General features: G+C 48.2%; 1 protein-coding gene across 11 annotated transcripts in view; it reads left to right on the top strand.

The window, feature by feature from the left end:
• The window catches only part of NAV2 (neuron navigator 2), a 799,971-nt gene that overhangs the window by 728,837 nt on the left and 52,405 nt on the right, over positions 1–18,729 (top strand). For 7 of the 11 annotated variants that reach the window (XR_009597822.1, XM_060403976.1, XM_060403975.1 and 4 more), the window contains 8 exons: positions 766–1,057; positions 1,804–2,506; positions 5,440–5,907; positions 6,567–6,632; positions 7,989–8,033; positions 10,355–10,515; positions 11,868–12,056; positions 18,140–18,192. Coding sequence is in view for 10 of the 11 variants with exons in the window: in XM_060403976.1 (XP_060259959.1) it covers positions 766–1,057; positions 1,804–2,506; positions 5,440–5,907; positions 6,567–6,632; positions 7,989–8,033; positions 10,355–10,515; positions 11,868–12,056; positions 18,140–18,192 (1,977 nt within the window). In the remaining variant the exon portion in view is untranslated. The remainder of the gene's footprint in view (positions 1–765; positions 1,058–1,803; positions 2,507–5,439; positions 5,908–6,566; positions 6,633–7,988; positions 8,034–10,354; positions 10,516–11,867; positions 12,057–18,139; positions 18,193–18,729) is intronic. The other 4 variants (XM_060403972.1, XM_060403973.1, XM_060403974.1 and 1 more) reach the window with 4 other exon arrangements.

The raw sequence follows: 18,729 nt of genomic DNA, 5'->3' as shown, positions 1-18,729 counted from the left end.
TTGCTTTCTGGCTAGCAAGTTACGGCTTTTAACTGCAACAAATCATTAACATCACACTTCTGTCCCCTCCTGGGCTCCATGGCCAGGAGGTCAGCCCTCTTCCAAAGAAAGCTGGCTAATTATATCCCCTGTCCTCACAGAAGCCCACAAGAGGAGCAAGCTGTGGCAGATGGATGGAGCTGGGCTGGGAGCAGGCACCCTCTGGCTGGCAGCACCCAGGGACGTGACTTCTGAGGAGTCGTTTCCTCTCTCAGCCCCTCTCTGTCCCTGATTCGAGGGGAGCTAGCAGCCTCAGTCTGTCCTCGCTCTCCGCTCTCCGTGTGAGACTCTCTGTGTGATAGACTGTGGTGCTCAGGAGCCGGCAGAACAAAGGGGACCAGGGCTGGGGGGCTGGGAGCTGCAGAGAGCTCGGGCTGTCGGAGTTAGAGGAGGCACGTCGCCAAGGGGCAGAGCTGGGGGGCTCAGATCTTGCCGTAGCCCTGTCCTCTGGTTCTCCTGCATGGAACTCTCCCCCTCTTTTTCCTCTGGCTCCGTTTACTCTCCTCCCTCCCTCCCTCCTCAGACATATTCGTATTCTTCACTTTCCTTGGACCCAACAAATCAGGCTTCCTAATAAGATAACCGGTACAAAGGCTTAAACGTTTTAAAGTGGGCATCTGTTATTTTTCCCCTAACTTGTCCAGGACATGGGCCTTTTTGCTCCAGAGTGAGGGGCTCCCTAGCCTGGGGTTTGAGAAAGACTGATTCAGAGGGTCTCCTTCACAGACTGACGCCGAGAAACACTCACAGGTGGAGAGGAGTTCCCTGTGGTCCAGCGAGGATGTCAAGAAGTCAGACGGGGGCTCAGACAGCGGCATAAAGATGGAGCCGGGGTCGAAGTGGAGGCGGAACCCGTCTGACGTGTCCGATGAGTCTGACAAAAGCACGTCAGGCAAGAAGAACCCCGTCATCTCACAGACTGGCTCGTGGCGGCGAGGCATGACGGCTCAGGTCGGCATCACCATGCCAAGGACGAAGCCGGCTGCCCCGACAGGCACGCTCAAGACCCCCGGAACCGGTGAGTCAGAGGCATGCACTGTCTCGCATGCGCGCTTGTCAGCTTCAAAACCGGGAAAGCAGTCGCGCTAGCAGGGCTTGATGTTTTCAAGTCCCTGTAAATGCTCAGGTATTACTTAGGGTTTGGTCTCTGCTCATAGCCAGCTTTCAGAAAGATTCATATCTTTGCCTTTTTCCAAGTGGAAATCTGTGAGCATGAGAGCCTCTTAAAGTCTGAAGACGGTTCAGCTGCCGAGACGTGTTCAATTGGTTGAAGCGTGGGCAGGCTCTGAGTTAACATACCCAGTGAAGACTGAAAGGGCACATGGTTATGAGCTGTTGATATGGTGAGTCAGTATTGCCCGTGATTTAAGGATGTGTATAAACAGGGGCAGAGTTTTTGCAGGAAGGTAGGATGCCCACTGAAGATGTTAGGGACAGCTTCTTAATGGATAGAGGGAGAATGGTCAGTAAAAGACAAGGTCTCCTTCCCAGACATGTCGGTGATTGGCTGGCTTTGCTTTATTCTGGGTAAATGTAGACTGCTTTGCAAATGAGGAAAATCACTGACATCTCCTAAAGGCTCTTGGTGACAGTCGTAGATGAGATTATCTTTATAAAAAGCTCTCTCCTCTGTCTCCCAAGGGGCCTGCTTTCCCCCAGGAGAAAGCAAAGTCGTTCTTTGGAGTAGGGGAGAATTTTAAATACTCTGAGTTGACTGAGCTGGCTTCTTAATATGCAGGCAAACTTTGCTGATTTCTGTCGTAGGGAAAACAGACGATGCAAAAGTGTCTGAGAAAGGAAGGCTGTCACCCAAAGCCGCCCAGGTGAAGCGCTCCCCATCAGATGCCGGCCGCAGCAGTGGTGATGAATCCAAGAAGCCCCTCCCCAGCAGCTCCAGGACGCCCGCTGCCAATGCCAACAGCTTTGGGTTCAAGAAGCAGAGTGGCTCTGCCGCTGGCCTGGCCGTGATCACAGCCAGCGGGGCCACCGTCACGAGCAGGTCAGCCACACTGGGCAAAATCCCAAAGTCGTCCGCACTTGTCGGTCGGTCCACCGGTCGGAAGACGAGCATGGATGGGGCTCAGAATCAGGACGATGGGTATCTGTCTCTCAGCTCCCGGACGAACTTACAGTACCGGAGTCTGCCAAGGCCCAGTAAGTCCACCAGCCGGAACGGGGCCGGAAACAGGTCTAGTACCAGCAGCATAGATTCCAACATCAGCAGCAAGTCAGCCGGCCTGCCAGTGCCCAAGCTGAGGGAGCCTTCCAAAACAGCCCTGGGCAGCTCTCTGCCAGGTCTGGTCAACCAGACCGATAAGGAGAAAGGCATCTCTTCCGACAACGAGAGCGTGGCTTCCTGTAACTCGGTGAAGGTGAACCCGCCGCCCCAGCCCATGTCCAGTGCGGCTCAGGCCACTCTCCAGCCAGGGGCCAAGTACCCCGATGTGGCCTCTCCCACGCTCCGCAGGTAAGTGGGTAAACAGCATTGAGTGGAACTGGAATATGTGATGTGGAATGGCATCCTGGATTCATAATTTCCTGTTTCTTAGCTGAAACCATCTCTGGTTTTCTCCACTTCAGTCCTCTAATAAAGCTGTTTGGTCAGATGCTGCCAGCAGCTTTGAGTATTTTCCCGTGTTGGTGTGAAAAACATAAGCCTCTGAAATCCATCATCCTGCATTTGAATCCTAGGTCCACCTTATGTAGCCACCGTGTAACCTCTCTTAATACTTCTGCCTCCATTTCCTCATCTGTAAAATGGGGATGATACCTACCTGTGACCATTAATCTATGTAGCCATATTTAGCCCATAGTAAGTACTCAGTAAAATAGTTAGTTACCATCGAAGATGAGTTCCTAATACCCCCTTAGATCTAGATGAGGAGCTCAAGGAAAATAGTTTTTTTTTTAAAAGCTGTAACTCAGATTCCTCATCGTTATGCCAGATAGTGATCTTGGCCTGATCTTTTCCCCAAATAGTCCAGTATCCCCCCACACACTTTTTTTTATACTGCGTGCATGATTCCAAATTAGTCTCTGAAATGTTAGCTTCCTTTACAAAAAAGAAAAAAACAATTCTTACAGCAGAAGTGTTTCTGAAAAATAGAATTTCCTTTCAGTTTATACAACTTTTTGCCTCATTATAACATACAGTTGACCATCTTTAAAACTGCAGCCGCATAGGGCACAGTTCATCCTACCTTTTCAGGAAAGAGTAAGTCCCGAGGATAGAAAATTTAACAGTGGAAAAATAAAACTTATGTGCACATGTACATATTTGGGAATGAATAGGAATGTTTGCAAAGCCTTCAGAAGAAGCATTCCACATGAGAGGTATAATGAAGCGGGTCACTGTTCTTTGTCTAGACTTGATTATTAGAATTTCAGTAATGATTATTTTTTCAGGGGAAGGTCCTACTGGGCTGTTCTTTGTTGTTTAAACAGGTTGCCTTGTAAATGAAAATTTTCTCTGCTTCTTGCCTCAAGTATTATATGTAATATTCTCTTTGGTATTATAGATTTCCTTTAGTAGCTACAAAGGCATTTTACTAGACCCTGAGGCTAGTGTAATAGAATACTTGAAAATGCATGCAGCTTCTTAGGCTCTGAACTAAGCACCTTTCAGCCCATTCCTAGCAATTACATTTTTCCTAAGTTAGTAAGGTGTTCTGAATTCTCTCATTGTGCCTTGATATGAAGGAGAGGCGTCTTAAGTGAAGTGTGATAGCTGTCTTCAAGTGGTGTGAAGGACTAGCAGAAAAAAGATTGGGCTCTTTCTGTGTAGTTACATATAGTAGGATTAGGAGCAATGCGTACAAGTCAGGAAGATGTGGATTAGATTTTGGTTTTGTAACAACTGGAAGTGCTTGGCAGTGAAGCCACTTAGCCTTTGGAGTAGAGTAGTGAGGCCCCTGTCACTGCAGGTGTGCAAGTACTCTAAAGCCAAGGTTCTGCAACAGAATAGTTCTTTCTCTGTCACCAGGCAGAGAGTGTTCTTCTTCTATCACCAGATATTGTAGTGAGGGTTGATCATGTTTATTTATTTCTATAGTAATTGAGATTTGTAAGGACTGTTTAGGCTTCCCAGGTAGCTTAGTGGTAAAAAAAACCTGCCTGCCAAGCAGGAGACGCAGGTTCGATCCCTGAGGTCGAAGATTCCCTGAAGAAGGAAATGGCAGCCCCCTCCAGTATTCTTACCTGGGAAATACAGGGGCAAAGGAACGTGGCGGGCTACAGTCCATGGGGTTGCAAAAGAGTTGGACACGATTTAGCAACTAAACAACATGGACTGTTTAGAGAGGATGGTGGTGGTGGTTTAGTTGCTAAAATGTGTCCAACTCTTGCGGCCCCATGGACTGTAGCCTGCCAGCCTCCTCTGTCCATGGGATTCTCTAGGCAAGAATAATGGAGTGGGTTGCCATTTCCTTCTCCACTGGAGAGGATAGAAGATCAAATTTACATGACTTGACCAGCTGGGTGGAAGGCAACCTGTCTAGTATGTAGTGGGTATCATTTCTTTTCTGAGATACCTGTTTCATAAGAGTTTTAGTGGATGGAATCAGGCCATTGTTATAAGAGCATGGACTGTCCTTCGACTTTAAGGTAGTCGCTCCATCCTACCAGAGAACTCTCTGCCAGCAGAAAAGGGGAGTGTTTGTGCCGTTCCCTCTGTCCTTGGTAGCATGGTTTTGGTCATGAGCAGTTGGGGGGATGACGTGCAAGGGCATTTCTGTGTGTCTGTCACGGAGACGCCGTTCACACCTGGCGTGTCTGGCCTGACATCCTGTGAACCCTGCAAGGTTTTGAGCATATCACTGGGCAGCCCTTGCTCTCTGGCCCTAAAAGACACCTTCTTGCCAGGCTTTTGTGCAAGAATGAATCTGGAGGACACATTGCCCAGGTTGCCTGCAGATCCAGACTCCTGTGCCTGTTGCTGCATGTTTGCTCAGAGATCAGAGAAACCAAATCCTTCGGAGCCGAACTGTCGTAAATGAGGGCATGCTTTGTGCCTGGGGTCACAGATACAAAGATGATTAAGACAGCTCGTTTCTCTTCTAGATGTTTCCTGGACAGGGGCAGTTTTCTAGTTACTCTATTTATGTAAAGAAAGAGAAGCAAGATCTTGAAGTAGCAAAGGAGAGGCCAGTAGAAGATTACTGCCCGTCTCCCTTTCGCTCAGATCCAGGGTCTCAGTGGCATCTGAGAACTTGAAGGTGGAGCCTTTGCTCCGCCAGTGCCTGGCCCGTTGTACCTTTCCCAGGGGACTGCCTCAAGCCCTGGGAAGGACCCCACCTACCTCCCCAGGGACCCTTACTGGCTCCTGCTCCCCACCATCCTCTGACAGCCCAGCGCCCCCTGGCCTTGGGTGTTCAACCCACACAACCCTTTGTCTCTTCGCAGACTCTTTGGTGGGAAGCCTACCAAGCAAGTGCCCATCGCCACAGCTGAAAACCTGAAAAGCTCGGTGGTCATCTCCAACCCTCACGCCACCCTGAGCCAGCAGGGTAACTTAGAGTCCCCCTCGGGCAGCGGCGTCCTGAGCAGCGGGAGCAGCAGCCCTCTCTACAGTAAGAATGTGGACAGCACCCAGTCCCCCCTGGCCTCCAGCCCCAGCTCTGCCCACTCGGGCCCCTCCAACAGCCTCACCTGGGGCACGAATGCAAGCAGCTCCTCGGCCGTGAGCAAGGACGGCCTGGGCTTCCAGTCGGTCAGCAGCCTCCACACCAGCTGCGAGTCCATTGACATCTCCCTGGGCAGCGGAGGGGCGCTGAGCCACAACTCCTCCACCGGCCTCATCGCTGCCTCCAAGGATGACGCCCTCACCCCCTTTGTCAGAACCAACAGTGTGAAGACCACACTGTCGGAAAGGTTGGTGCTGTGCGTTTGGCTGCCTTTATCTCCCTGAAAGACGCCCCTCCGAGAGTCCAGACGTTATGTTAGGAAGCCCAGGTGTTATTTACCATTGCTGGGCGATTTCTCCCTTTTGGATCACTGCTGTCTCTCCAGGGGGAAGCCAGTTTGGGTTGGAGTAAGCCGGGCTCTGCTTCCTGTTATCTTTCTGACTGTGGTTACTCTCAGTGTGTGGAGTTGCTGCAAGTCTCCTGGGGGCAGATTCCATGCTTCCGTTTTAAAACAGCATTCCACCTGCGAGGTCCTTCCTTTTTATCCTGTTTGTTCATCACCTGCTTCTTTCCCTGCCCTTCTAATGGTGCAGGCCGAATCAGTGGCGGCTGCGTCCACGGAGTGTGTGGTGGGGTGCTCCTTAAGCAGCTGAGTGGAAGTGGCACACACCCTCCTACCAAAGGGCTGCTGGGCAGAGTGATAGGAAATCATGCACCCAGAGTCTTCCTCAGAGCTTCGAATCTCACTGTAGCAGTGATAACGTATCTGCCTTCTCCACATGGGGAAGAAAGCCAGTATCAGCCCTGGGAATGAGGAAAATGTTCTGGTCATTGTGTGTGACACCCTGCCCCCTTCCTTCCGATCTAATGCTCCCTCTCTTGTTTTCCACCTGCCTGGCCTTCTAGCCCTCTCTCTTCCCCTGCCGCTAGCCCTAAGTTCTGCAGAAGTACTCTGCCCCGGAAACAGGACAGGTAATGACATCGTAAGCCGGGGACCCCACCGAGCCTCTAGCATCCTCTGCCCAACCCTGTGTCGAGCCGGATGTTTTGTGTGAGGCTGTTGGCCTGTGGCTTCCGCTTGTGTTCGTGGCCCCGGTGTACTCTGTGACCTACCCCCCAATCCCAGACATGCCCGTGAGGGTCAGTTCCGCTGTCCACAGAGCTCAGGAAGAGGTGCATGGGGCCGGCCCCTCCTCTCCCAGCTTGGGAAGGAACCTCAAACCTGCCACCTGGAAAGGGGCGGCAGAAGCTCTCACTGGCATGTCAGCCTCCCCCATGGCATGCTTCTTGCTCCCTGGCTTCCTGCCCTTTTGCCTCCCTCCCTTCCCCCTCCAGGCCCAGACATGATCTACCACCCACCACGCGGCTTGGCCCTCACCTTTGTCTCCCCTCTCCCCCTTCTCCCCACGCAGCTGGCTCTTTGCCCTCTCCAAGGCCTTTGCTGCAGTTTGGCTCTGTGTCTCGCAGGCTGTTGTGTTCTGGGTGCCCATTTTCTGTAAAGATAAGAACATGGGGAGTGTTGTTGGCCCCCAGCTGCCCTGTGGGTGGGCCTCAGAGATGGATTATTGACCTTGAATTTGTGGGGGAGCCATGGCTTGGCCAAACATAATAAGCAGATGTTGTTTCATGCTAGGGGAAAAAAAAAATTAGCGAAAACCCTCTTCACCATGTCAACAGCAAAAACGTTGCTTTGGTCAGACTCAGAGACCAAGCCTTTTAAACCTCCACCTTTGGAAATCCGAATGCTGTGACTTTGTCAGCCAGCAAGTTGTAACATGCCCCAACTCTGCTCAAGGCTCAGCTTCTAGCTCCACCCAATGAGGGCCTCAAAAACGGAGAGGGATCCGGAATCCACTTGTTACAGATGAATTCCAAATATGCAGACTGCTGGCCTCTTGAAACCGTCCAACAAGTCCCTTCTTTCACTTGAAGTCATCACCGGAGGCATCTGGGGGTGGGCCAGAGTGGTTACGGGCGCAGAGAGCCCTAAGCGCTGGTGGTACCGATGGGCGACGGGCCGAGGAAGGCGTGGGCCCTGCTTCAAGGTGGGGGCAGCTCCTGGGTTCGGCTCTGAACCCGGGGGAAAGGAAGGAGCAGGTGGGGCCGAGAGGCTCAGACCGCCTGGTGCCGGGGTTGGAGGCGCCCAGCTGTGAGCACGGGCCTCGGTTGCCTTGCCCCCGTGGCTGTGTTGCATGCAATGGACTTCTCCCCGGTGAAGTGAGTCTCTTCCTCCAGATCTCTTGGCGCCCCTGAGCCTTTCCCACCTCACGCTGCCTGTTCTCCCTGAGCTTCTCCGAGGTTCTCACGTGTGTTTTAACTTTCCTACAGTGACCCGCACCTTGATAGGAACACTTTGCCTAAAAAAGGACTCAGGTATCTGTGTTTCCTCCTTGCATCCGTGCCATCTGCTGTGGCTCTGGGGCTTGGCTGTGTGGCTAGCTCGTGGCTGATGGGGGTGCGGGTGGGCTGGGGGTCCCCGCTTGGGCCCACGCGGCAGGACCCTGTGGACGACGGCTCTCCTTGCAACCCTCTTGTTCTCATCTCTCCATTTGTTGGCTTCTTTTGCTTGAGCAGGGGCTGTGCTCTTTCGGGCTTACTGTGGTCAAACCATCTCATGACAGCCATCCCTGAGCAAACCCGGAGAGCAGTTACTGCTACTGCTGGGGCCAGTGGGTTTGATCGCTGATCACTTCGCCATGACCATTCCATCCACGGGCTGTCTTCTGAGAGAAAGGACATGACTTGTAGCATGTTGATTTGTCAGCCAGGACACGATCAAAGGAGAGAAATAGTCCCCTCCCTCCCTACCCACAGTTTGAGGATTTCTGACTATCTGGCCCATAGAAAATTGCTAAGGACAGATGCTTTGCACTTGTCAGAATATTCTAATCAAAAATTGGGCCAGTTTTCAATGCCCCACAAGATATAGGGCGATTTTTTTTTTTTAAATTTAAAGAAAGAAAAGACTTTCTTTCCCAGAAGGAGTGTCCTCTCATTCACTATAAGTGATGGCTCATTTTTGACTCTGGTCCTGGTGTAACAAGATGCTATAAGTCACCATTGCTCACGCCGTTCACCTCACTTTACCACCCAGAAGAACTTCAGTCCTCCCGCCTGTCCCGTGATCTTAATGTCATGTGGTTGCAGCTGTCATTTCTCTCGCTCTCTAAACACCTCGTTCTTTGTAGCATCAGCTTCACCCTGCACTAAGCGTTAAGAGCTTTCGCAAAACATGGAAGTTGGAATGAAATGTTTCGTTGCTGCCATGTATGTCGGTAGTTAATATCCAGCAGCTCTTAAGGCTGAGAGCATTTTGACCAGTAATGGAAGGTAGGTATCAATGCTTCCTTTCAGCAGGAGCTCCGAGTGCAGCCAAATCTAAGAATCTGAGAAGTATTGAAAAACCCCCAGCAGGCCTCCCGAGGGAGGAAGGTTCAGCCTGTGGCCTTCAAGGGGGGCAGTTGGCAAGGCCTGTTGTATTTAACAGTTTTCATCATGCCTGTGAGAGCTGCTTGTTGGCACTCAGGCTAGTGTTTAAATCATATCCACTCTTCACATGAGTTTGACCTTGATGCCCCACTGTTGCTTCGTGTGGAAGCTCAGTTCTGAATATTAGCATTTCATAATCCTGTGTATATTTCTGGAGCAGATCTATCCTATGAAAATTATGTAACTCTGGCTTTTAAAAATTTTTTTTTTTTTTAATTCAGAATGGAGATATGTGACATGGTATCCTCAGCCAATTAATGGGACCTAGAAAGTCCAATTCTAGATTAAGGAAGAACCATGTCTATATTCCAAATTCTCACTGTGGCTCTCTTTCTGGCTCACCCACTCTGTACACACACATATCCAGTAGTTACCCCACCAAAATCTGTTTATAAGTCCAAAGTACTCTGGTCACTTGGACACTTCAGACATTTGAGATGCTGCCTGTGGGCATAATGAGGAGAGCATGGGTTTGGGGGTCAGGCACGTATGGATTGACACCTCAGTAAAATGGAATGATTGCACCTGAGTTGCTGGGCAAGTCTCAGGCTTCAGCAAGATAATGTCTGTGAAGGCGCCCGGCACGTTGGAGACATTCAGTAAATCATTACCAAATTTGTTTCAGAAGCAACGAGGAGGTGGGCCTCGTGTGAGACCCAGTGATTTGGGGTCCCCTTCTGAAGACTGGTCTCTGCCAGATTGCAGCCACTGCTCTCAACGCTGGTCTCCTCACACCTTCTGTTACATGTCTGGTTTCTGATACTCTGCGATTCGTGGCTGCTTATTTGCACTTCAGAATGCAGATGCCAGGAGCTATCTAATTAAAACTTCCTCAAAGCTCTGACAGCAGCTCGTTTCACTGCCTCAGTCCTGTCAAGGTGGGGGCTTTGAAATGACACCGTCATGAATCAACATGTTACAGATACGCCCAGGGACGGCTCTTTGAGCATTTACCAGTCTCCTTCCCTTTATGTAGTTCCCTTTAGGAACTGCAGTTTTCCCCAAAGACAGCCAAGTAGCCAAAAAGGTTTTGAGAAAATCTGTGAATTGCAGAATGTGTAGCAATCTGATTTTTCAAACCTCAGACTTTCTTCTTATATGTTTGGATATATATTTTCTTTTTATATGTTTGTTATCCGCTCCAGGGCACTCATTCTCATAAACATTGTTCCTAGTTAATCCCAGCCTGATTTCTGTCTGTCCAGGTATACCCCCACCTCCCAGCTCCGCACACAAGAAGACGCAAAAGAATGGTTACGGTCCCACTCTGCAGGAGGCCTGCAGGACACCACCGCCAACTCCCCTTTCTCCTCTGGCTCCAGTGTAACTTCTCCTTCTGGAACAAGATTCAACTTTTCTCAGCTGGGTGAGTAGCCACTTGGCATTTAACAATGTTGATCGGCATCTTGGGGCGGAGGTTATCTTACATTTTGAGAGACATGTGGTCATGTAGCTCTCGGTATCTGATCAGCCCTCAGCAGTGAAGTTTGATTACAGGCAATTGATAGCAACAGGAAAGAGAAAGGTTTCTTGGTTCTCTTCCAGTAATTTTCTCTGCATGGTCGATGTAGGTAGGGCAAACTATCCGTGGAATGAAAAGCATGTATTCTAAGATCTCTGAAGAAGTACATTCTACAGCATATCCCATATTTGGTCATCCTCCTTGCTTTATTAAACCGGAAATAAAGATCAAGTTTTGATTGAATGAGTATTCTTGGAAGTGCCTACTGGTGACATAAGGCTTTGACTGGCACAATGAGGAAAGGAAAAGAATTTGTATCATAGTCCCTGCTGGCTTGTCAACGGATGCTTTTTTAGAAAGACAGACAGCCATACAGACTCATCCACAGGTAAACGAGAATTGGTCAAAGTTTTATGTGAAGTCATGTAGAAACTGAATGTGACCTAATAGCAAGTATTATACACAGAGAAAGGAAGGACTAGTCCTGGCTTGAATGACTGAAGGTTACATGGAGGTGGCAGGATGAGAGCTGAGCTTTCCAAGATGGATACAGAGGGAAGTATTTTTTTTTTTTTCCAGTCTCATCTCATTCTTCAGAGAGGCAGCCTTTTCTGATTATTGTGAATAAGAAGCTCAGTCTTTAAGGACTTCTAATCAAGGAAGGCTTAACTCTTCATTTTTAATGAACCGAATGCACTTCTAAACTATTTTACATTACTGAAGTGGACAGGAGTTTAATAAGAAAGCCAGTTTCAGCTAAAGTACATGCGCCCCCTTTGCACTGAAGCTCTGCAGGCCCCACTATGAAATCTCCCCATCAGAGACTGTGAGACCTGTGTTCCTGTTGTTCTTTTCTCGGCTGTAACTCTTTGAGGCAAGAGTTTCTTGTCATGCACAAATGCTTCCCATCTGATCAAAAGCCCGGCAGAACTATTTTGGGCTTTTGGCTTTAGAGAGAATTGTTCCAGATGAGCCCAGAGAGTAATTAGCTCATGCCTGGAAGGTGACACTAGCTTGTCTGAACGTGCCAAGTGGGAAAGCTGGGGCCCGGAGCCTCGCTTTGGAACTGACCCACCTTTCCTCCCTTATTTTTAGCTCTAAGTGTGTTTCTCAAATGCTGAAGTGACTACCTTTGAGAAAACAGTCAAAGGGAGAGGAGTTGATGGGGCCGGAGATGGCTGATCGTCAGCAGTCTCCTCTCCGTCCCCTTTAGGGACGTGAGCCTCCAACATTTTGACTGACTCCTTTCCTTGCAGCGAGTCCCACCACCGTCACCCAGATGAGCTTGTCCAACCCGACCATGCTGAGGACCCACAGCCTCTCCAATGCCGACGGGCAGTATGACCCGTACACCGACACCCGCTTCCGCAACAGCTCCATGTCCCTGGACGAGAAGAGCAGAACCATGAGCCGCTCAGGCTCATTCCGCGATGGGTTTGAGGAAGGTAAGCAAGCCAGGAGATTCACTCTCTCTCCCGGCGTGCAGAGTGGTTAGCGGTCCTGTAGACTGAGTTCTCGTCGTCAGTGCAAAAGCCCACCCGCCCGAGTTTTTTCAAGTCACCCACTTGCGCTGGGGAACTGAACAGTAGGGTCTGACTCTCAGTTAACCTTGCAGGGCTTTAGGGAAGAGGCTGCTGGCAAAACACTGGTGAGCCCTGGAGTTGACTGAGTTCCACTGTGAGGCTCAGGCTCAGCTGCTGCTGCTGCTGCACCACCTTGGCAACACCAGTTACAAGAAAGTTCCTTTCTCTGTGCCGATGCACCTGGTTCACTTTGGGGAGCTGTGGGCCGCCATGCTTCTCCACTTCTCTCCAGAATCTTCTATTCCTTTTCTCAAGCACCAGTTTTTTCTTTAAGGTTGTTGCGTTCAGTTTTGCCCTTTTCCCTCTTTGCTTGCTAATTGGGAATATTTGGGGTAGGATTTTTATGTTTTGTTCATTTTAATCAGAATTTGGGGGAGAAAACTACTGTGGGCACCTTCATCAGCCATCTTCCTACCTCAAATCATTTCTTCTCCCTCCAGGCAAAGTGTGAGTTAGGGGAGCCAGCTGCCAAAATGTCAGGCACGTCCCCCCACCCGCCTCCCAAAAAGCAAAGGTGAAGTTGATAATATACTTGTGTCTTATCATCACTGGTGTCTTACCAGTGATGAACATGGTTGAGGATATGGGGTAATACTACTGGGGTTTGAATTCCAGCCCCACTACTTCTTAGGTATATGATCTTGGACAAATTAACTTCACCTCTCTGTGCCTTTGTATTTTCACTGATAAAAATTAGGAGTACCTGGGTCCTGAAATTCTGAGAATTAAACAAAATAATATATATAAATGTTAATCCAATAATGCTGGTACCTGTCGTAGCCTGAACACTCAGCTTCAGCATTGATGTCCTGGCAGCTGAAAGTCCCCAGCCAGAGGAAGGCCAAACGAGGCTGAGAGCCCTAGCTGTACCTTCTTTTCCAGTGACAGAATAGAACAGGGGTGGAGAGGCGAGTCCCTCTGCTCCTAGTCCCTGTGAGAGTGGGAAAATGTGCCCAGCGTCCTCCTGGTGGAACAAATGAAGTTGTGATTGTTGAGGAAATCCCTAAATAAGTCCAGAGGGGGAGAAATGCAGGATATTGGTTTCTGCTCTCCCCAGTGTTCTTTTTAACAAAAGTTTTAGAGTTTCGTTACAGAGCAGCTGCCCCCTGGTTAATCTTCCTTCATTCTCTCCACTCTGATTGTATCGTTTGCATCCAGGGAGCAGACACTAACTAGTCTGTAAATCCATATATGGGAACCCACTGGGATGGTGGATTAAGGCGGGGTGGAGCCTGAGTTACTGAGAATGTTTTGCTGGATTTAAGAGCTAGAAATCAGTGCTTTAACCACTCAGAGCAGTAACCACTCAGAGGGCATGTTGATCCTAAGGTGAAGGAGTAGGTCGTTTATCTTGAACTTTTTTCTGCTCAGTGGGCGAGCAGAGCATGGCCACGAAGCATTTCCCCACCCTCCTGATGATGACTCGAGTCTTGAGTGTGCCCTGTTCATCTGCTCCCTCCTGTGTGTACCTGAGTGAATGGAGTTCCGTCCTGCAACTTGTCCAAACAAGCATACTTCGCCTCATAAAGGTCCAGGACCATTACAGTATCATCATCAGATGGCTTTTATTTATTCCATCTGGAATCAAGCTGCTGTCAGGCAGCACAACTGTGGGATATCTGGGATGTTAAAGTGACATTGATAAAAAGGGCTTGCCCACAAGCAGTGTCTAGACTTTTGTAAACCCTGATGATTCATGGTGACGTGGAACTCACATGCAGAGGTAAAATCGAATTCAGGGAGAAGGAGCAGGGGCTGTTGTCGATGTATCAGTACTAAGAAACATGTTACATCTTCATCTTTTGGGAAATTTGGTATCAGAATGATTTTATTTCTTCCAAAGCTGTTACATTACAAAAGCAAAATAGGGCTCATGCAGTTAGGTATTTTTAATTCCACTGGCTGAAGACATTTTTCCCCCCCTCTTGAATATATAAACTCCTGGTGTTGCAGAAACAGCTGGGAAAAAAATTCATATCTCATGTTTGAACCAAATAGAACCTCCTCATAAGAGGCAGTTAGGTATATCATATGCCAGAAAGCAAATATTAATAGAAATTTGGGAAGAATTAGTACAAGTCCCTGTGTGAGGTTTTTGTGGGATCTAATTAGCACTTTGCCTTTTGAAAGAAATAAAAGTTATAAATATGTAGATGAGTACAAGCATGGCCCAGGTGCAACCTTTCAAAGTTATTTCAGGTAAATTTCCATCAGGCACATTATGCAATCTTCAAGTCAGCTTTAATAGTGTACTTTAGAGAGATGCTTGAGGCATTTTTCAGATGAATGTCTTTGGACTGAAAAAAAAATCCAGAACTTTACCAGTCATCCCTAAGAACTGGTGCAGTCTAAACCAGTTTATCTGGAGCCCACAGAAACAAAGCCGCTTATTAGTAAATAAATCCTGTATTGTAGCTCTCCTGTGCTTCTCGCCCCTGAGTTACACTTGGATTTAAGTCCTGGTACCTCCACTGTTAGAATGGTGACTTTCGGTAAGGGACTTGCCTTGGTCAGCCTATTTCCTGTTCACTAAAATGTGGAAAATAATTGTACCTACTTCAAAGGACTGACATGAAGATTAGGTGAGATAAATCCTAGAAGGCATTTCGTAGAATGACTTTGAAAGGGGTTTATAGTAAGTACTCCATCAGTGGTAGCTATTGGAACAGTTGTACGTTTTATTTTATCCTTCTCCCCCTGGGCCATTTCAACCCCATTTTTTTTATGGCAAAATTGAACAGAAGAAGTGACTTGGGGACTTTTTGCAGTCAGGACTACTAGGTACTGAACTCCTGAGCTCCCAGCCCTCTGTTTTTTCTGTTCAGTCCTACTTTACGCTTTACCTTGGCCATAGCTGGGCTCTCTTACATGAACCTTCATCAGTGTGGTCTCCGTCTTCAGTTATGCTTTCTTAGCTGCTTGAGAGGGTGGCCCAGTAGCCACAAGAACTGCATCTCATCTCACTGCCTCCTTTCGCAGCCCCCAGTAGCAGAGGGGCGTCTAGAGTGCGATGGCCAGATTCACGTTCTCTCTTCACTCCTGACTACCTGTGTGTGCTTGACCACGTCTCTTAACCCCTCTGGACCTTAGTTTACTCCTGCTTTCATTAGGGGTGGAAATTCCTGCCCTACTTGGAATATTACCTACACATTCTCTGTGATGTCGAGGATCACTTCAAACAGTACTATAAGTGAGAAATTGCTTTGGTTAGTATGAAGCTGAATATGTACATTATATATATATATAAAATATATGTGTGTGTGTATATATATATGATGCCCAAGTGTGACAGCAGAGGCGCTTGTTTGCTTTGTTGGCTAGAATATGCCCAGTTGTCATTCCATCATGCGATTTCACCCCTATCTGTGCTTTAGGCTGGGGTGAAGTCACACGCTTCTCACACACGCACCGTGTGCTTGCTTAGTCCCAGCTTATGCCTGTGTAGATTGAACAAGGGCTTTAGGAAGCCATTCTAAATATACCAGAAGGCTTTACCAAAAACAGAAAAGTAAACCTCAGAAACCAGTAAATGAGGTCACTCAAGGGCAAAGCCATCTCCAGATTTCTGGTCCACAGATCTTGTTCCTGAATGCTGTAGGACCTTACACGGGTCGCTTACCCTCTCTGGGTTTCAGATAGTCGGTGGCAGAGGTAGCCTGGATATTCTGTAGTTCCTTGTACCTTCAAATTTGGGGAAGTATAGGTCTAGGGAGGAAGCTGCGGGGCATGCCTCTGCTGCTCTGGGCTTTTTAAGTCTTATGTGCGTTTTGTTGTCCAGAAGTATCCCAGCCACATAACCCAGGCTCTGCCTTGGCTCAGCGTACTTGAAGGAGGGCCAGCTGCAGTGGTTCAGGCAGCCACATTCAGCTCGGGGTTGATCTGGAAAGCAAGGACTCTTCCTTTGGACCACAGCCTTGCTGTTGCTAGTTACAAGAGGAGTTAATTATAGAGAAAAATAATTACCTCCACCCGAAGCCTGCCAGATGTGCCTCTCTCTGCGTGCGGCCCCAAGCTTGCCCTGAGATGTTGCTGAAGGCAGTGTCAGTGAATCCATGTGTATGAGACAGAGAAATAAGAGTCAGACTTCCATTTTTTCAGCAGCCAAAGTCCACACAGAAGCCCTGTGCAGGCCTCCGGAGCCAGCGTCTGGCAGGGCAGTGTGATGGCAGGGTGGCTCCATGCTACTCATATCTCTTCCCCAACCTTGGCCTCCACTGTCATTTCCCCGCTAGTGTCTGTGTCATGGGGCTAAAGTAACTTACCCTTTGGGATCGTTAGACCACTAGCTTGGGCCATGAGAGACTTATGTTAATGTGTGGACATATTAACACTGAAAGCCATTATTGGCCATTAACACCTTAAGTTGACTTTTTATGGGCACAGGCCAGGTGAATGATAGATGGAGGAAGAACAGAGGGAAAGATCTAGAACCCCAGGCATTGCTGAGGAGGGTGGATGTAAGTGACAGTGCAGGGACGGCCTCAGGGAAGCTGGCAGCTTCTGAGAGAGAGAGGACCAGAAGTGCAAGCCCAGGATCTGTATAGTCAGAGGAGAGAGGAAGCTGCCCTGGAGAGGAACCTGCCATCTGGGAACCTTCTCCAGGTCAGGTTCCTGGAGAAGATGATGTTTGAGCTGATCCTGCTGGAGATCTGAATGGGCAGCGATGGGAAACTTCCTAAACCAAGGGAGCTGCACCGAAAGAGACTCTGAGATGGCAAAGAACTTCACAGGTCATGCGTGAGAGAGCAGGGCAGGATTCAGAGTATGATAGCCTGAAGGAAGGCTGGGGTTCGGGACGTTTATTGGGAATACGTTGTGGAGGCACCAGGGAGGGTGGTGCAGCCATTCATGAGACATCTGTGGTCAGGCATCTTCCGCCAACCCCTGATCCAAGTTGAGTTCACTCCTTGGGTGGTAAGTGAAAGCTGCTTAGTACACGTGTGTTCCTCTCCAGCTTCCCACTCTCAGATCACAGGTGACAGTGCGGTGTGGTGGGGAGGGGAGGGCCATTCCACTCCTGATCAGGGAACCTGTGACCAGCGCAAAGGTCTGTGATTTCTCCACAGGCGTATTTCTATCTTTCAGGCAGTTTTTTGAGAGATTACTAGGAAAACGTCATTAAAGAATCTGGTTTCCAGGAAGAGAAGTCAGCCAGAATACCTAGTCCTGATGAGGACCGTGGCTTAAAATTACCTGAAAACAGATAATAAAATGTTTCCATGGCTTGGGGCCGGGGGGAGCGTGGGGGGCAGGAGGCGAAGGAGGAAAGTACAGGATGGTTCTAAGTCCCAAAGTCCAGTCACAATCAAGGAAGAGGACACTTTGTAAACATGACAAAAATCAGACGAAGAACCTAAGTTTCAATGGGTATGTTTTCTAACCAATGTTCTACTACATGGTCATCTTGAATGAATTTACTGTAGCCAACAGCCAGACTCTTATGTTCAGAATAATCGACTCATCGTCTTTTTGCTTGCACAAAGGACAGATGCTGGCAAAATATAAAATACATTTGCAACACAATTTTAACCTTAAGGGACATATAAGAGAAAAGAAAGGAATAAAATCTGCTGGAACAAAGCAGGTAGCACTTGCCTCTGGGTGTTAGAACTGAGTCACACAATTGATGACAGTGAATATGCTTCTTAACACTTCTCTGTACTTGCACCATTTAACTTAATTATGTATTATTTTGATAGGCAGAGGGGGGAAGTATTTAGAAGGTTGTAGGAAATAAAATGTGGTAACAGAAAAACGACTCCCATAGAAAATTATTCCTTACTTGACTTTGACCTGTCACCGAACCAGACAAGGTTGGGTCACGGTGAGGTTGTTGCTCTAAGCCTGGTAGTGTCCTCTGATGCCGAGTTTCTCCTTCCCTTCCCCTTTTGGGCTACCTAGTAGCCAGCTGTACAATTGACCTTTACTTTTTCTTTTATTCATAGTTCATGGATCCTCACTCTCCTTGGTTTCCAGCACATCATCAATTTATTCTACAGTGAGTATAAATCAATGCTGTATGGCTATGTGTGTCAAAAATAAAATATAAGCATGTCTCCTAGAGAAAGTATTTCCATCATAAGGGGATCAATTAGTTAGGGAACACAATTTGAAATTTACAAACAGCTATTGATTGTAATGTAGCAACCAATAAATCAGAAGCTGACTTTTGTTAAAGTGGCATTGCACTTCAGGTAGTAACTGGTTAGAATGTATAAGATGCCTTTTACTGTTTTTTCTTTCTTTTTTTTTAAAAAAAAATATTCACTCACTTATCTGACTGCATGGGGTCTTAGTTATGGCATGCATCATTCAGGATCTTTTGTTGTGGCACATGGACTCTCTAGCTGTGGCTCACAATCATAGTTGCTCCTTGGCATGTGAGATCCCAGTTCCCCAGTCAGGGATCGAACCTGCTTCTCCTGCATTGGAAGGCAGATTCTTTAACTATTGGACTACCGAGGAAGTGCCAAGATGGCTTTTTCAACTTTGTATCTCCCTGTTTCTTTGTCTGTAAAGTAGAAAGAGTAGCAGT

This window comes from Ovis aries, chromosome 21 (genome assembly GCF_016772045.2).
Source record: "Ovis aries strain OAR_USU_Benz2616 breed Rambouillet chromosome 21, ARS-UI_Ramb_v3.0, whole genome shotgun sequence".
Lineage (NCBI taxonomy): Eukaryota > Metazoa > Chordata > Mammalia > Artiodactyla > Bovidae > Ovis > Ovis aries.
This window is presented reverse-complemented; position numbering and strand designations above follow the sequence as displayed.